This window comes from Phoenix dactylifera, chromosome 16 (genome assembly GCF_009389715.1).
Source record: "Phoenix dactylifera cultivar Barhee BC4 chromosome 16, palm_55x_up_171113_PBpolish2nd_filt_p, whole genome shotgun sequence".
In the NCBI taxonomy this organism is placed as follows: domain Eukaryota; kingdom Viridiplantae; phylum Streptophyta; class Magnoliopsida; order Arecales; family Arecaceae; genus Phoenix; species Phoenix dactylifera.
In genome coordinates, this window is record NC_052407.1 from 1,890,988 (window position 1) to 1,909,062 (window position 18,075).

The following is an 18,075-nucleotide window of genomic DNA, read 5'->3' on the forward strand; positions in this document are numbered from 1 at the left end:
GGAGGCTTAAGATTCGGATTAGACCGTTATCAAGGAAAGGGGGGATGGTACTTAATATTTATAGTTATCGAGTCGTAGTTGTATCCTTCGGGCAAATGAAGGATTTAACTTCCTTCGCGCGAATCCACCGTTGGATCATCCACTGCTCGCTTTGAGAGCTGTGCAGGCGGATGCATGAGGCGTTTGTATCGCATTCGGATCTGTGCGGTGGGTAATCCAACGGTGGAAGGAGCGAAGGAAGGTAATCCTTTTTTTGCGCGAAGGATACAACCGTGGTCCATTACGTATCGGGGGTCCACCAAGTACGCGCCCGAGCTGGAGGTAGACCCAATTCAACCACGCTCTACCGTCTCCTGCTCGGTCTCGCTCCTCTCTCTCTCTCTCTTCTCCTCCCACTCCGACCTCGATCTTCGAGTCCCCGTGCAAGGATCACGGCAAGAGCGACGCCTCCGTGAAGGAGAAGCTCGCCCGCTTCCGATCCTTCGAGGACGACAGCTCCTTCGTCGACGAGCACAACGCGGCTGCCAATTCCTCCTCCACCCTCGCTCTCAATGCAGTCGCCGGTCTCATCCACCATGAGTTCCAGCTCACTTGCTTGGGGCTCAGCGCCCGGCTCGCCACGCCCTGGGATAACCGGAAGGCGTTTCGGGGAGTTCTTGGCGATGTTCCGGACTCGATTGATTGGTGGAAGGAGGGGCTGTGACCCATGTTAAGGATCAGGGCAGCTGCGGTATGATCGCCTAATTTTTTCTTTATCCATTTCGTTTAAAACGTTGCTTTTCTGTTTTCTTCCCATGAAAAAGCTTCGTTTTTTTCTCTCAATTCTTGTTGGTTTGATCTTATATTGCGAAGTTGCGAACCATTAGAAAGAAGAAGCGATTAAAGTTAAGATCATTCTGAAAGAATTTTTTGTGCTTCCTTTAGGTTCTAGCAATTATTCATTTTAGTGGAGACTCTAGGTATCATCATTTGTCCATTGTTTTAAGATAGCGAAAGGAGAACCTATTTATGATTAAGGCCATCCCGGTCCAGCATTACAATCATCTCCATCATGGACATAATGGGCTTAATATTTCAATAATTGCAAACTTTTTTACTTTATAGGTATTCTTATAGTGATTAACTGTAAGCTTCATAATTTTCTGAATATTTATAATTCTTTTTCATTGTCAGCATAGTTTGCAGGACATAAGAGTTTCCATAGCTATACTCAAGTTGAGAGTGCCGCTCTTGGTTGCCAGATTCAACAATGATTTGGATTTCTCACAGCAACTTGTTAGATCTATTGGAGCCCTATCCAGTTAATATATGTCAATCTCCATTGCTAGATTTGTCACACTATAACATTTTTCAATAGCAAAACATTGCTAGATTTCTTTCTTTTTGTGTGTGTACAACGGCAGTTCACACTCACCGTATGTGGGTGCAGCTAACAAAATCAGAAAAAAGAAAATAACATAAAGGGTAAGGTACCAACACGTGGTCACCCCAAGTAAAATCTCCAGAATGGTGGGTCGCGAATGAGGCCACCCAATCAGCCACATTGTTTGTCTTTCTGAAGATATGTGTGGCCCACGAGAGACCATCGTCATCCAAGAGTCTGCGGATTTCTTACTATAGGACTTCAAGTACTGTGAGATGAGCCACTAGATATTATCTTTTGAGGTTTTCATAATGAAGCAATAATCTTGGATGTACTGCAGAAATAGAGCCAAACAAAATAACAGCTATTCTGAAACCTTGTGGTCAAGGGAGTATATATTATAGCAATCGCGCTTGGAGCATAAATGAAATTTACTACTATGTAAGACCGGCAATATCAAGTGGTCTCGAATGGCCCTGTTGTTCAAACCACTGTGCTTTCTTACGCTGTAGCTTGTCCTTTCGCTTGTGGGATCTATGTAAGAACACAATGTGAATATTAATGGAAGTCTCATGTCATACTCTTGATCGTGTCCAAGCAATTCCATTGTGGAGGTAATAAGAATTAAATTCATCTTGCTTTCTGGTTAGCTATGTAGAACTTTTATCTCGATATGTTGTTGGCTTCACCTACATTCTTTACAAAGAATTAACCAAGCTAGAAATACAAATAGTTGTAGATACCCTCACAATTCTGCAAAACGTTATGAATTAGTGAGGGTCTAATGTGTAGAATCAATATGCTTTAGTTTACCTTCACGATTTTTTCAATTTTGTGATAGGTCAATGTAAGAACTAATCATAACACACTATTTGGCAAGGTTTATCATATTTCTTGATTGCTTTAGGAATTTAAACCTAATAGCTTCTTACTCATGTATCTTATAATATTGACTTAGGGCGATTTCAACTCCATGTTTCATTATGCTAGATATATCGATATATACTATAAGGTTCTTAGGTACACTAACTCTTGTATAGACATTGAAACCAAAATACCACGTACCAATTAAATTGAGAAAGAATACATCAAAAAACAATTTTAGAAAGAAAAAGACTGGTCTAAAAACCACGGACAGCATGGCTAGATAATGTCACTATGTTGTTGTTTATGAGCATCAAACAACCAACCTCAATAATTGCATATCTTCATTTAGGGTCCAAATAAAATCCAATCTAGTGACTAATTTCTCTCTTAACGGCAGCCTTCTGTATAGGGATCACAAGAGGGAAGCTAGGATCTCTCTAATCCAGAAATAAGAAAAATCATTGGCACAAAAGGAGTGCTTCAACCAATTGCACAAAAAAAAAACTCTCATATGATTCTCTTGGTTCCAATTCCTCTCTCTTAAAATTTTCGAGAGACAAAAGGAGTGCTTCAACTAATTGCACATATGCATTTATCAATTTTTGTTAATAAAAAAAAATTGTGTGAAGCACATCACAACTAGGGTAGTTAACGAGCTCGTTCCATAAATTTTTGGGCTCGGTACTGAGCCGTGTATTGAGCTCGGGCTCGGGCTCGTAAGGCTCGTTTGCCCGAGCCTGAGCCCACCCCATCCCCATCCCCATCGTTCGTCGGAGGAGAAAAGAACGAAAGAAAGAAAGAAAAGAAGAAGAAGAGAAGAAAGAAGGGGGGCGACCGTGAGCACCGCCGGCACGGGCGTCGGCCGCAAGCACAGCCGCGGGCTTGGCCGCAGGAGAGGGAGTGAAAGCTGGGGGGGAGGGGGGTAGGGGGAGCCTCGGCGCAGGAACGGCCGGATGGGGCGCGGGGGTTGGGGCGGCGGCATCGGGGGCGGAGAAAGGAGAGGAGGAGGCGGCGGAGCTTTCCGGAGAGCTGGGATCGGGTGTACGTCGTCGTCGTCGTCCTCATCGTTGTAGCCGTCATCGGAGGGGAGGAAGGCATCATCTTCGAGCTTGGGAGCAAGCCGTCGAGGAGAACAAAAAAGAAACCGAGAAGAAAGAAGGGGTTGGAAAAGTTCTGAAGAAACCGAGAAAAAAAGGGGAAGAAATTAAGAAAAGAAAAATGGGTTAACGGGTTGAGTCTGAACCCGAACCAATCTAATTCGATTTAAAGAAATTAAATGAATTTGGGTTAGCTCGGATTTGGTCTGATCTAAATCCAACTGTGTTCAGTCAGATTGGGATTTAAATTGATTAAGCCAAATAAAATTTAATTGGGTTGAGTCCAAATTTAATTGGGACTCAATTAAATTGTTAATTGGACTGAGCCTTCATTTGGGCTTGTGAGCTGCTCGGGCTCGGATTTAAACGGGCCTCATTTTGGGTTTGGGCTCAGGCTCATTTGACTAACAAGCCGAGTTCGAGCCGGGTTTTTACCGAGCCGGGCTCGAGTCAAGCCTGAGTAACTCGGCCGTTGACAGCCTTGATCACAGCCACCCATCCATTCCTTTCGGCAGCATTGCATGGGTCCATTACTTAAATTTAATAAAAAAAGAAGAAAGATCGAGTTTGAGTCTTTTGCAATTTGTGGGTGATCTGTGGGTGAACATTTCACCCACCATCCATAGATTATAAAACGGGATCGAATGGGTGATTGAACATTTCAGTCCTACGTACTAAGTTGTCGACTGTTCTTTGGTATAAGAACACGGTAACGTCTGCAGTTCAACCATAAATCGCGGCGGATTCGGACTCAAATTGGCCTGAGGCCCTGTTTGGGGGAGCTTTTGGAGGGCCAGAAAGCACTTTCTGGCCATCCAAAAATACTTTTAGATGAAAAACTGTGTTTGGTAAATTTTTCAAAAAGCTGTTTCAGCTTTTGCGGGAAGCTGAAAACAGCTTTTGAGAGGAAGCTCCAATTTGGAGCTTTTGGGAGGAAGCTGTTTCAGCTTTATCGGAAAGCTGTATTTTTGACAAAAATGCCTATATTAAAATAGCATAATTACATAGTTTGTCCCTTTATAAACCTAAAAATCTGCTAGAGCCAAGAACCCTAGTCGTCAGACTCCCTTCTGTAAGAAAAGGTTTTTTTCTTTTCAATTTTTGTATGCATCTCCTGAGCCACATTTTAGAAGAAAAATTTTTTAATCCTTTTCTATACCTTCCAAAATCAATCTATTATTTTTAATCCTTTTGTTGTACGTATATTAAAAGCTAATTTTAACCGGAGGGTCTTATATAGATCTAAAAACATTCTAGATTGGGTTTTATGCTTGCGTATCCTCAGAAATATTAAAATTTATATAAATATTTTGTTTAAAATTGATATTTACACACACACACATATATATATATATACATACTTATAAAATATTTGTTTTGCGTGTATATTCTTTATTTTTTTTCTTGCATATGTGTCTACACCATCTAACACATATGTGCCTGCACAAAAAATGACTGAAATATTCTCAATAGATAGATATGCATAAAGAAACATATATAAAGGTATATATATAAATAATACTTTGCGAAGATACTCACGCAATTTCTCATATTTAGAAAGATTTGCATGCAAAAATTGTAATTTTATTTTTTCTATTTCAACCTATTTTAACACTTGGATTTGTCGTCCACTCCTCAATATTGTTTCATAAAATATTGCTTAATAAAAATAATTCGACAATTGGATAACAAAAATATTTATAGAAGTTCTTCCACTAATTATGGAATTATTCTGCTTTATTCTTCTTTATTTATAACAACAACTATATGTTATTTCATCGACACTAAGCTTATAATATTTATTGTTATAGATGCATATATGAGGGCATGTATTAGAATATAACAAAATATTAGAACCTCTTAAAGGCACACAATAGAATGCGATAATCAAGCTTCCTTTCTACTTTATGCTTATAGCCTTGTAGGTTGAAAAATAATATCAATCATCCCCGAGGAAAGTCACTAAAGGACTTCGAACCTTTCAAATTTATTAACAACCTCTGTGACTATACGGTAAAAGGTCACCTCTACATTGTGTACCTTAAGCTACTTTTATTTGGAGCTTTAATTTTCTATAAGAAGAAAAGATTTAGTGTATAGGGTATATCTTGTCACAGTATTTTAAATCAGCCACTAGCTTACACAAAAAAAAATTTAAACTCTAAAAGATAAATATTTCAAATCTCATACATTAAAAAATAAACTCTGCAAACCTCTCACAACACTTTTCTTTAAGCAATTTATAAAGCTAAAGGCAAGACTTACTATTTTTATGTAAAAATGATATGATGAAGGGCTGTTTATGGTGGAGAAGGAAGTCAAGAAAATAATTTTAATTTTGGACGAAGAAATAAAAGAGAAAGTCGAGATAGATCGGAAAATTTCTTAATAAAGATAGAGAAATTAGTTTAATACAACTTGTTAACCTGATTTAGAAATAAAAATATGCTTTTATAATTTTAATTAATTTTTATTTTAAATAAATATAATTTAGCTAATCTGTGTAGCTATATCAAAGGTATTCATATAAGAATAGTATTTTGTAAAGATATACATGTAAATATGAATTTAAAGGACATTCATGTAAATTCTAGTATTTTAAAAAATATTTATATAAAAATTTAAATATATAAAATTATATGAATATTTTTTAAAATTATGATTTGCATGTGTGTGTATATATATATATAAATAATATTTATGTATATAAAATTAGTATTTATATAAAAATTTAAATATATAAAATTATATGTATATATTTATCCGTGAAGAGTATTTTTGCCCTTTTAATTTTAAACAGCTAGGTTCTGAACACGGCATGGATAGGCGCAAAATGAAGAAATAATATTGAGATATATATATATATATATATATTAATTCGAAAAGAGTGTTTACATAAATTTTAATATTTAGAAGGTTCCCAAAAAAAAAAAAAACCCTACCATATGGAGCACCCAACCTGAAGCCGGGCGAGCCGAGAGAGCCCGTACGCCCTTCGCTCGTCGCCGGTTGTTCTGCCTCGCCCGCACGCGCCTGCGGAGCGATTCGGAGACCGGCCAAGCCGAGGCCTGGCCTCCTCGAGTTCTTCTTCGCAGTGGTGGCGATGATGGACTTGGATCCCAGGCAATACGAGCACGTCGTAAGTTTTTTCTTCTCTCTTTTTCTCTCTTACCCCTTTCTTTTCCTTCTTATTCTCTTGGTTACAGTTTTTTTTTAATTTTTTTTTTGAGTCTCGAATTGGTCGGCTAGGTTTCTCTGTAGTTTTTGATGCATTGTTGTATTACAACACTCGACGATCTCTGCGAAATCGTACGTCTTCATAGTTCTTATCTTATTTTGTTTTATTTCTTTTTTTTCCCTCTAGCTTTCATCTAATCGGATTTGGGTAGGCGTTGCGATTTAAAAGGACGATGGATTATAAGTTGTTATCAGAGGGAAGGGTTTTATGGGGCTTAATTTGGTATTGAAAATGATCTTTAAGTCAAGAGAGAGAGAGAGAGAGAGAGAGAGAGAGAGAGAGAGAGAGAGAGAGAGAGATAAGTTTAGTAGCTTGAAATGGCGTTGGTGGAGCGTGATTTTGTGAATTTCGAATTTGGCTGCGAAATTATGGAAGTATTGATGGAACGTATAGTTGAATGGGGAAATGGCAGTTCCAAACATCTAACTTGGTGGAGCTTTTCAATATTAGATCACACTGAATGCCTTAAGTGAGAGCGTTAACGTTAGCATTGTTATTTGTTGATGTATTGGTCTCGCACAGGTTTTCCAGTTTCTCAAAAACTTTTTAAGATTTAGAATAAGCCGTGCTGCAATTTGTTCATCCGATTGTTCTCATCTGGGCATCTGATTAAAATGACTATTTGAGGTCACCTGAATTTAGTAGATAAAATAAGGGACACATTGCTCTTAGCTTCTTCACTTCTATAGAGCTTCCGTAGTACATATCTATTATGGAATGAAACAGTGGAAGGCAAAGATTGATTAGTTACGAGAAGAAACTAGATAACATTCTGCTGGGACTGGAGGGCTAAGGAAATAGAACAACTTAAGAGGTTAACAATAAAATCTATTAACCTATCACATTTGTAGCCCCTGCATCCATCTGGGATACAGCATTATCAAGGACAATTGCATATGTATTTGCTTTGTCGAATGAGTTTAGTGCTATGATTAGCAGATATATTAATTGAGGGTTTTAATTTATAAAATATGGATCTGATATCTCCATAGTCACGTTCTAGTAAATTCAACAAAGCTGGATGAGGTTCATGTTCCCAGAATGAAATGTCACACTTCTTCTTCCTCTTGTTTTTTCATGTTCTAGTAAATTCAATGGTGCTAAACTTCTGTATGGAACTCTTATGGAACAGCATTTTGGTGCTGCTGTTGTGTACTGGTCATCCACCTAATTGATAATTTAGTGCATTTCTTTCACTACTTTCTATGGATGCACAGAGAAGAGGCTTGTCCTAGATTTTATCTTCTTTTTGCAATTCCCCTTTGCTAAATTTGGTGCAATTTCTGCAGTTGGCTGATGTTTTGTGACATTTCTATTGATTTAATTATCATATAGCCTTCTTCAGTATCTTTTATTTTTAGTTTGATCATCAGCGCCAGCTTGTTTCTTTTGTATTTTTTTCTTTCCTTTTTGCATCTGAATATAAGTCAGTAGTTGGTCTATAGAAACAAAAAAAATCTATCTCTAAGAATGGAAGTGACCTGATGGAAGTTTTATTGTTACAGTTTGCAAGGGCCGAGAAACTTGTACCTTTGGAGTGCTTTGATGAAATCAATTTTCACAGAGTTTAGAAATCTATTTGGTCATCCAAAAGCCCTGCATGACTTTGTAAGGAAAATGTCATCCTTTTCTGTTCCATCGATGAAAGTTGTGTTGATTCAGATTGATGAACGGTTGAAGATAGATTTTAGATGTAGCACAGTGGCCTTGAAATTGGCTATATAAATGAAGTTCTTAAGGAGATAGAGGAAGAGATAGCTATGTTGAATTTAGGGATTGCAGCAATTTGATTATGCCAAGCACCTTGTCAGGATTGAAGAAACATAAAGTTTCTTGAGACTTGAGTAATGGTATTCTTAACAAGTCCTTTGGAAGAAAGAATGATATCCATGTATTGGACTTGGGGTGTTACCAGGCTTAGCTACAAAATGGCAACTTCAACTTCATCGTTTCATTGGTAAAATACCACTTTCAGTTTTATAGACCTAGGTCCTGCTGCTGAACCTAGGAAGGAAAGGTTTTTAGAGCTAGTAGCACTGTCTGGTCTAAGGATCCCTTTACCAGATTAGTGATCCTTATTATAGCCGTGTATTTTTTATTTCACAACTGGATGAGGGTACCAATATATGATAATTTGACCAAAATGATCTTTCACATGGCCGGTAGCATTTGGTCTGTATGTTATATACTTAATACATGCAAGATTTTTATTGTTTCAAGTTAGGAGAAAAGGTTTTTCTACATCAAGCACTGTCCAGTAATCAACATACAACACTGTATAGCAAATCCTAAAAGGCATATGAGAATTAGGCATTTTAGAAGGAATTGATTATTATTATTATAATTATAATTATAATTATTATTGTTATTATTGTTGTTGTTGTTGTTGAGGAATTGTGACTATAGTAAGAAAGAAGAAATCCTACTGGAAAAAACTAAGGGAGAAATCCTTTTTGAGGGTTCAGAGGGCCAATACTTGATCATATTTGTGAAGCTGCATCTCTCTAGCCTCTTTCTACTCTTCCTCTTTCTCTCTAATATTTATTATGTACTGGGGCATGCCAAGTATTGGCAAGGTATGGTATAATATTGTGTTGGGGCTTGATTGGGACTGGCTTAATACACAAAATGTTAAACCTTGCAATCAGCAGTCATGGCATGAAATAATACGAGTTGATTGTTGGAGGTTAAATGCTCCTACCAGCAAACAAACCCAGGCAGGAATATTAGGGAAAAGTGAAAATGTTGAGTTCATGTTCAAATGTTTCTCCCTACCAAAATTTCCTTTAAGATATTGTATTTTCTTCTTTCTTTGTGCATATACCATCATGTTAATACATGATGATAATAATTTAAAATTTTTCATGATTTCGTGTGAGGGAAATTTAATAGAATTAATTATGATAAGTAAGTCCCTCATTAGTATGTGCTAGGTAAGACTTAGTGGGGTAAAATAAAACTGTGATTAAGATACATCATACTGTACCGAACTGGACGGTACGGGGTGTACCATACTGTACCAGTACTGAATCGGTGTACGTTATGGGGGGCTTGCCAATACTTGATACGCCGAACTAGCCTCTTTACCAGTCATACCGACACAGTAACAGAGTGGAAACGGTATGGGACCCGAAATGAAAATATAAAAATAGAACGTTTGGGCTAAGGGTCAAGTTGGTCATTTTTCTTACATTTCTCTCTCCCCACCCTCCGAAAAAGTGAGCGATGAGATAGCTCCGCACCATCAGATCTTTTCTCAGCCATCAGATCGGCCACTCTTCCCTTTTCCTTATACCTTGGAAGATGCAAAAGAGCTCGACTTCGAGTATGGTCTTGTTCTTAATTGCCTGAGAGAGCGTATACATCCTCTTTGTCGTCCCTTGCTAAACCTCCACAAGGCTTCCCATGCTTGCTAATTGAACCATCCGTCTTAATCTTAATTCATTCCTTTCAACCGAGACGGCATACCTTGATTGTGACTATTTACCTTCTTAGTGCTACATTCTCATTCTTTTGACTTGAAATCTCTCTTAACAGAGTTTGTGCTATCTTAAAGGTGCCTCTTCATAAATCTCTGCAAGATTCACAAGCTAAATCTTATCATAGTCTCGCACACTAGATTTTGGATTTTTTTAGTTTTGCAAGTTTTCTTGTTTTCCTTCTACAAACTTAAATCAGAAATAATTGGTAGACAGATATCCTAAGAATAGTTTTTTTGAGCAAAAGGTTGGGAAGATTTTGAGACTAGGTGGTATGGCAGTTTCTTTATTTTTGTATCCTCAATAAGAATTGTATGTCATATTTCCCACATTTTTCATTTTTCTTGCACTCGTTATTGACCTGCTTCCCTAGCATCATCAAATGATTCCTGAACTATTTCCTTTTATGTTGAAACTCTGGGTATTGATTTTTTCCCTTTTCGTTGTTTATAGATAGTCAATGACAGTGATGTTCGCAACATTGTCCTATCATATCTTGTGCATAACTGTTTCAATGAGACGGCAGAGACCTTTCTTGCTTGTACTGGAATGAAGCAGCCTGTTGATTACCTTGTGGACATGGACAAAAGGAAATGTAAGTGACTCGCAGTTTGTTCAGCGCATGCTAATCTTAGATTTCTTTTTTCCCTCTGGGATATAGCAAATTTAAATTCAATATATAATTATTATCGGAGATCAATTTATACCCATTGCCTAATCTTCATGCAGTGAAATGTGCATATTCATCTATTTAGACTGTTGAACTGTTTGGTTGCTGTTAGATGGGACATGTAATTCTTTTGGATGGTCTAAAAGAATTCATACAGTAAGCTAGCCTAGATGATAAGACCTTGTCAATAAAGATGGGATTCATACTTGTATAATGTAACACCGCGCATAGTTTAGATTGTACCTTAACATGTTTTAAACTAATAACAAAAACACTTGCTCCAGGAGCAGAATTTTTTTCCAAGGAAGCCCTTTAGGTTGACTCTTGTTTTCACTTCTTTATAAAACTTGGACCTTGGAAATTCAAAGGCTGCCCAATTCTTTGAAGGGATGTGGCAGCTTGAGATGTAGTCGAGTCAAGTCATTGTCATGATAAAGTGATTGATCTATCTTTTATTGATGCTGTTGATTAAATTAGATGTATAAAAATAACAAACCTGGTAGATTGTAATGTCCAATTAACTTTCTGTATATCTGACTATACATACAATAAATGTCATGACCGACAGGTATGTACTAATATATTCTTTGAAATGGTAAAATATGTAGAATGAGCCAATGTGTTAATAAATCATTCTCCTGCAAAAAGTCGCAAAGACACCCTCTTTCTGAGTATAATTTGAAGTCTCACATCATAAAGTGAATCATTTTCATATAAATAAAATGAAAGAATTTACCTTTTGCCATGTTATCTTCATACATTTGGAAAAATCATATCCATAAAAATGGTTCTTAATTAGCTTGCTGTTTATCTGAATATCTCATATGCAACAAGTGTCATAACAAACAATTATGTTCTGATATATTCTTAGAAACAGTGAAGCGTGTAGAATGAGCCAATGTGCTACTAAATTATTGTCCTTCAAAAAATTTAAATTGACCCCTTTTTTATCTGAAATAATTTGTTCTCAAATCATAAAGTGAATCAATTTCGTAAAGGTAAAATGGAAGAATTTACCTTTTGCTATTTCATCCTTAAATATTTGAGATGAGTAAAAATATAGTATATATTGACTTAACGTGGTAACCATATTTTTTTTGGTTATCCCTAGCAATATTCCATTTTGTGTTGGACGGAAATGCTCTCAAGGCCATAGAACTGACAGAACAACTAGCACCGAACTTACTGGAAGATGACAAGGATCTGCATTTTGATCTATTAAGCCTTCACTTTATCGATCTTGTCTGTTCAAGGAAATGGTAAGGGATCCATAAATTATCATTCGGAAAATGACATGCAAGACTTCTGACCTAATTATGATTCATCTGTAAATGACAGCACAGAAGCTTTGGAGTTTGCTCAAACCGAGTTGACACCATTAGGAAAGTTGCATAAGTATGTTGAGAAATTGGAAGTATGTCTCTAAAACTAATATACTTTTGCCGAACTACCCTAAAATATCATATCTTTCATGATTCACTGTTTATCACGGCCATCAAGTTCTTATAAAAACAATACTTTTTGGTGTACACCAGGACCTTATGGCTCTGTTAGCTTATGAGGAGCCTGAAAAGTCACCTATGTTCCATTTACTGAGCTCCGACTACCGACAGAATATTGCAGACTGTTTGAATAGAGCTATCTTGGGTATGTTAACTGTATAGCAACTCTTTGTTTGCATCTCAACTAATTTACTCTCCCCTTTTCTTGATATGAAAGTGACTATTTTATAATATTTGATCTGACGGTTAGTTTCAGCATATCCTAATCTGCCTAGCTATTCTTCAATGGAAAGGCTGATACGGCAAGCAACTGTGGTTAGACAGTTCCTACATCAGGAGCTCAGCAAGGTACATAATTACTTACTTTTCTTTGTTATTTACAGATATGCCTCATCTAACCTTTTTCCCTCTAAAGTAGTTCTTTTACATAATGAAATCATTTATAAGCTTATGCCAAATTTTGACTATGTCTGTCAGACACCTGCAATTTCTGACTTAAAACATGTGATTAAAACTAGCTTGAGTATAACCGTAGGCCTTGCTCAAACTATTTGGAGTCAGTGCAAGAGGTTACTTCTGTCTTGTTTGAACTATTCTACAATTTTGTAAGCTGACATAACAAATTATATTGGGTCCTTCTGAATCATTCATCTAAATTTGTAGTATAAGGTGGCTAAAATGGAAACTTAAAACACACAAAACACACAGAGGGTCTTCTGAGGTACTAGGGTCTAGGATGTCTCCTTACTTTTGGAACTTGTGGGCGAGCAGGATGGTCCTCCAACTTTTTCTCTGAAAGCCTTTCTGAAAAATTAGGCAGAGATGGCATGCTCGGACTTGCTTACCATGAGCATGGCTTGTTTCATTCTCCTTCGGATTACTGTTTGCTGCCCGTGATTTTTGTACAAGGTCCAGTCATGCAGAAGGTAGTTGCAATAACTTGGCCAATGTAAATGTTAAATATTGGGAAACAATCATATGCATCTCTTTTTCTGGTGTCTGCTTATGTTTTTTTTTTTAATAAACAAAATCATTGGTTAAAAGCCAAGTGGTTTCTGATCTGAGAGAAGTGGCTGTTGCTTGTCGAGTGCATGCTGGGAGAAGATGGGATATCAGGGTCTTTTCTTCTATTTATTCTAAATGTAACTCAAACTGGCATATGAAGAGAAGCAAACAGAAGCCATTCTATCTTGCTCCACAATTGTTTGGCCTCTGCAATTTTTGATTTGTTAATTCAGAGTATCAGGGGTGTCTTAATGGCTTTGAGATGGCATCAATAAAAAGCCTCCCGTGATCAATGATGAGTTGATTTTTCTTAATAAATCTGGACTCTTGCAAAGCTCTTACTGAAATGCTCTGAATTCTGCTGCAACATGTCAGCGGACTAGTTAAGGGTTGCCTGAGTTTGAGCAAACTGTGATTAGTTCCAGCTTCAGAAATTCCCCACTTTAACACCAACTTCAGCAGATTAGAGTCGGAATGTAAATGGGCTGGGCCCATCCGCAATTTCAATGAGCTCAGCCTGAACAGTAAAAAATCTTGCCTCCAGGCCGGCTTATTTGCAGCCATCCATCAAAGAGATGTATGGTTACAAGAATCTTATTTCTGCTCCAGATACCTTGACACATCTCGCCTTGATTTCCCAGCAACATGGCCGAGAGGATCAAGATTGCCCCGAAATGGTAACAAAGATTTTGGACTTCAAATGCAGATATAACCTCTGTTTACTAACTGTCTTTGAGATGTTTCTTCGAGAAAAAAATTAATTATATGCTTATTTTTCATGCTCTCACCACGGTTACTAAATGTTTTGTCTATTCTTATTAGGCGACCATGGTCTATCCTGGTTCCCAGCAGCTGGTTATACATGGCTGGAAAAATAAGGTCAGATTGTGATAGTTTGGGATTGCTTCAATCACCTATATATGTCATAATTGCAGATACTTGGCTTGAACATTAATTTATAAGCAATTAACTCCAAGAAACTAATCTCCATAGCACATGAGGATGCTTGGAGTTGCAACAGCCACCACCACTCTTTTCTTTTCATTTTGTCAACATTTTATTCATCTTTAGTAAACAAAGTTCGCAGGGATAACAGCATACAAGTTCATGATATCTTTATTAACTTATAGTGCACAGATCAAACAAAGTTTACAGGAATAACAACATACAAGTTCATAATATTTGTATTTAGAGTACACAGATGCCAGTAAGCCCCTCCTAAGACCCATCCAATTCAACTGTTTTATCAGACAACCACAACAGCACTGAGACACAAGTTGTTTGTATCCTTATTTACTAAAGTACACAAATCGGAGGGGTTATTTCTTATTTTTCGGCCCACAAATCGCCCCACAGCAGCAAGTAGGCACTATGTCAGCTCCAATTGCATCAAGATACGCTCCTGAGCGTCCAAAGTAGCCGACAATCTTACCATTCAGCACAGGAACATAGAAAGGAGTTCCTTCCCTTGTTGGAGATTGATGTAAAAAGTGAGTGACTTTACGACAACTAAGTCTCCAAGTGGACCGGAATAGCCTGATATCCCGACAAGAAATTCCCCCGGCTGAAATACTATCTGCAAAAAAATGAAAAATAAAATTAGATCTAACAAAGTTAAATAAACAAAAATATATCTGAAAGAACAGCTGAATTGGAATGCTTAATTAGATGACAAATCACATATTCACATATTATTCGAAGCTTATTCCATGGAAAGACTATATGGATGCCTCAATTCCTAAATTTTACATGCACAATAGCTTACATACTTCAGACTCCCGTTTTCAGTTGTCTGAAGTCAAAAATATCATAGACCTGAGCAAAAGCCTATCAATAAGCCGTTACGATGGTCAGAATTCATGTTTGTCATTTATTTTAATGGACAAATACATATGTTTAAGGCATAATGGATGCGTCCCCAGCAGTCATAAAAGATGATAATTTCATGATAATAGTTTCCAAATGCTGCACACGAAAATGGCACCAATTAATTTTAGATTGGGCTAATTTGGCATCTTTGATGACTAGAGGCACAGGAGTGTTACCATGTCATAATATGGTAATGTTTGACAAATGTAATAAATGAGAAAGGATGTTCGATTAGAATAACTATTATTCCTATCTGATTAAAAATATCTATTATTTATGTAATTCAAAAAATATTTCCTAATTTTTGATGGAATGGCTTTTCTATTTTTTATTTTTTTAGCACAATTTTTTTTTTTGATGGAACGAAAGTATCATACATAACGTGTACGAATACAGCCAAAAAAGTCAAAAAACAGTACATCACGAAGAGCAGTAGGCACCTCCGCCTCTCCCATCCATAGGTGGTCTTCTGAATGGTTGGCGACAAAGGAAGCCACCCAGTCCGCAGCCCCATTCACCTTTCTAGATACATGCTTCGTCTGGATAACCATCCCATCATCTAACATGGCTAGGGATAACCTCCTTGAGCACAACTTACCTTAAACGATGTGCTTACTAAAGATCGAAGGAGCTATAAAAGTGTGGAGAGTGATGGAGATATGAGGAGCGAGATGCTTGATTTCCAATTCCATTGCAATTAAATTATATTTGCAGGGAAAAAATTATTGTTGAACTTCCCAAGATAAAGAATGTTATTTCTTCCTCATAACACTAAAAAAGAACGTTATTATTGAATCATTTATGAGGTCATCAGTTTGGAAATTACAGACAATTCTTTCTCTCTCTCTTTTTTTTTTCCTGATGAAAATGATACTTAGGAATCATCCCTTAGCTACCTGAATTTTATTTCAGAATGAAAGAAAATTTACAAGGGAAAGAAAAGAAAAGAATGTACAGTGTACAGAAAAGAAAAACAGTCCTATAGTGACAGAGAAAAAAAAAAGAGCCAGCCCTGAAGACTACAATTTTACCCCAAAACAACAGAACAGATGTGTAACAGAGCAAAACACACATGAACAGTCTTAAAAAGCCAACCCCTTCCAGATAATATGGTTGAGCAACAGAACAGAGCTGCGGGGCCCATAACGCCATTCCTTTGAGTCTCCAGGTTGTGCTGGCCACGGGAAGAAGAGTCTGGAACTGCCTGGAAGCAGGGAACAGGTAAGCGAAGAAACAACATCACCATTCCTTGGGAGCTAAAAAAGTGAACTTCAAATTAATAAGAGGACTCAGACAACTTCAAAAATTCCTCATATTGTTTCAGAGTTCTGTAAATCCTGCAAGCACCTTCTGATGACAAAGAAGAGACCAACCCGATGTTTGAGATGGTAAGTTGCAATAGACAGGATACTGTAGTCCAACAAAGAAACTGGAGCAAAAATGGCTGTTTAAAGAGGAGTAGCTGCAACCATCGAGATGGTAGCACAGTTAGAACGGGGTTAAAATTCTATCAGAGTGGCCCAGATTCAAAATTCGCGGGCATCGATTAAATGCGGAGATCGAATACCCTCCACCTGGTTTGTCCGATAGAGTCGCTATCTAGTCTGCCGGTATTTAAGTGGTGCTGATGTGATATACTCACACGTGGAAGGGGCTACCATATTGGTGAAGCTTCTCTATAGATGGAGAGAATATGAATAAAATTTATCTGCTCGTATCGAACATTTTTCAGTGAAAAAGGAGCTTAGTGAAAATTGCTATGCGGGTAAGATGTCCCCCTCACCCCCTAAAAAAAAATAGGAAAGGAAAAAAAAAGGAAAAAAAAAAAAAAAGAAAAGAAGGGAGGGATGGAGTAGCTGCTGTCTAAATGAGTACCAAAGAGACCAGCTTCCAGAGAGGGAAGAGGCCAAAACAGTACACTCAACGATAGAAACGCACCCAAAAAAAAAAACAGCTTGTAGCGGAGGTTGACAAGTTCATTAATCAAGAGAGTCCATGCCTAGACTTGCGTGCAAGGCTCCTTGCTGTACGTGTGGTTGGTAAGATTATCTAGGTCTCAATTCACTTCTTGAAAAATGTGGAAATATCTAAACTAATCGCTAACAAGGTATCATTTCTGAAAGCTCTCGGTCACAGCATAATATATAGAATTGTGTCAAGCACTTGCAATCCCAGCCTTCAAAAATGTTTTGAATTGGTTGTGTACCAATGTGTATGTGCCTGTGCAAAGTATTTGGCGTTACAATTACGCATCAATTTTTTGTCGAGCTAATCATCTGTATGTCTTGGAGGTATTCAATATTTGCGATCTCAATCATTTATTAAATATCCATAAGCAAAGATCTGTATCACCTAAAAGAGATAGAAAAAATCTAATAAAATATTTAAACCAAAATACATTTCTTATTTCGATAGCAATTGTACTCTTCATAGTTCCTTGCTCTTGGCAACCGTATTTGATGGAATAACGGAGAGATTATCATAGGCAATCATAAGGAGGGATGAATAAAAAAGACATTTTTTCTTGCCCAAAGTCCAGAGAGAAAAGAGGGGAGACAAGGAATTAATATCATATTGTCATGACAGACTATTATTTATTTATTTATTTATTTTTGATGTATTTGGAGGAAGGAATTTTTTTCTCTAATTTATTGATAAAGAATAAAGAAAATACTGAATTGGGAGAAGTTACATTGAAGTAGTAGTGGAATAACAAGTAGAGTTTCTGCCTTCGGATTTCAAAAGATCTGCGTCCAACCATCCTCTCTCTTGAGCAAAGATCTGGCTATAGGTGAAAATTTGATAAAGCCTTCTGAGCACAGATTCGATTGATCCCTTTTTCTTACGAAAAACTCTTGAATTCGTCCTCTTAAATTTAGAGACTAAATTGTACCGTACACGGAGTAGCGGCCCATGCAGCACATCGGCCTGCTTCATCACGAGCCGTCCGTCATGAAATATATGCAAGGCGGGGATCTCGTGATC

General features: G+C 37.2%; 1 protein-coding gene and 1 long non-coding RNA gene across 7 annotated transcripts; both read left to right on the forward strand.

The window, feature by feature from the left end:
- The first annotated feature begins 323 nt into the window (after positions 1 to 323).
- Positions 324 to 1,381, forward strand: LOC120104105. The gene is made up of 2 exons (XR_005506585.1): positions 324 to 730; positions 1,174 to 1,381. It is a non-coding gene; the product is annotated as an uncharacterized LOC120104105 (long non-coding RNA).
- Positions 1,382 to 6,257: 4,876 nt separating this feature from the next.
- Positions 6,258 to 14,307, forward strand: LOC103717800 (glucose-induced degradation protein 8 homolog). Of its 6 annotated transcripts, none has more exons than XM_008806322.4 (7): positions 6,258 to 6,466; positions 10,498 to 10,639; positions 11,826 to 11,973; positions 12,053 to 12,128; positions 12,250 to 12,361; positions 12,467 to 12,564; positions 14,044 to 14,307. In XM_008806322.4, the coding sequence occupies exons 1-7, from the start codon at positions 6,431 to 6,433 to the stop codon at positions 14,110 to 14,112; spliced, it is 681 nt and encodes a 226-aa protein (XP_008804544.2). In that variant the 5' UTR covers positions 6,258 to 6,430; the 3' UTR covers positions 14,113 to 14,307. The 6 variants fall into 6 exon arrangements, with proteins under 6 accessions (XP_008804544.2, XP_026664528.2, XP_008804545.2 ...); XM_026808727.2 differs by having other exon boundaries at positions 12,473 to 12,564; XM_008806323.3 differs by lacking the exon at positions 14,044 to 14,307 and adding an exon at positions 12,988 to 13,443.
- The last annotated feature ends 3,768 nt before the right edge of the window (positions 14,308 to 18,075 follow it).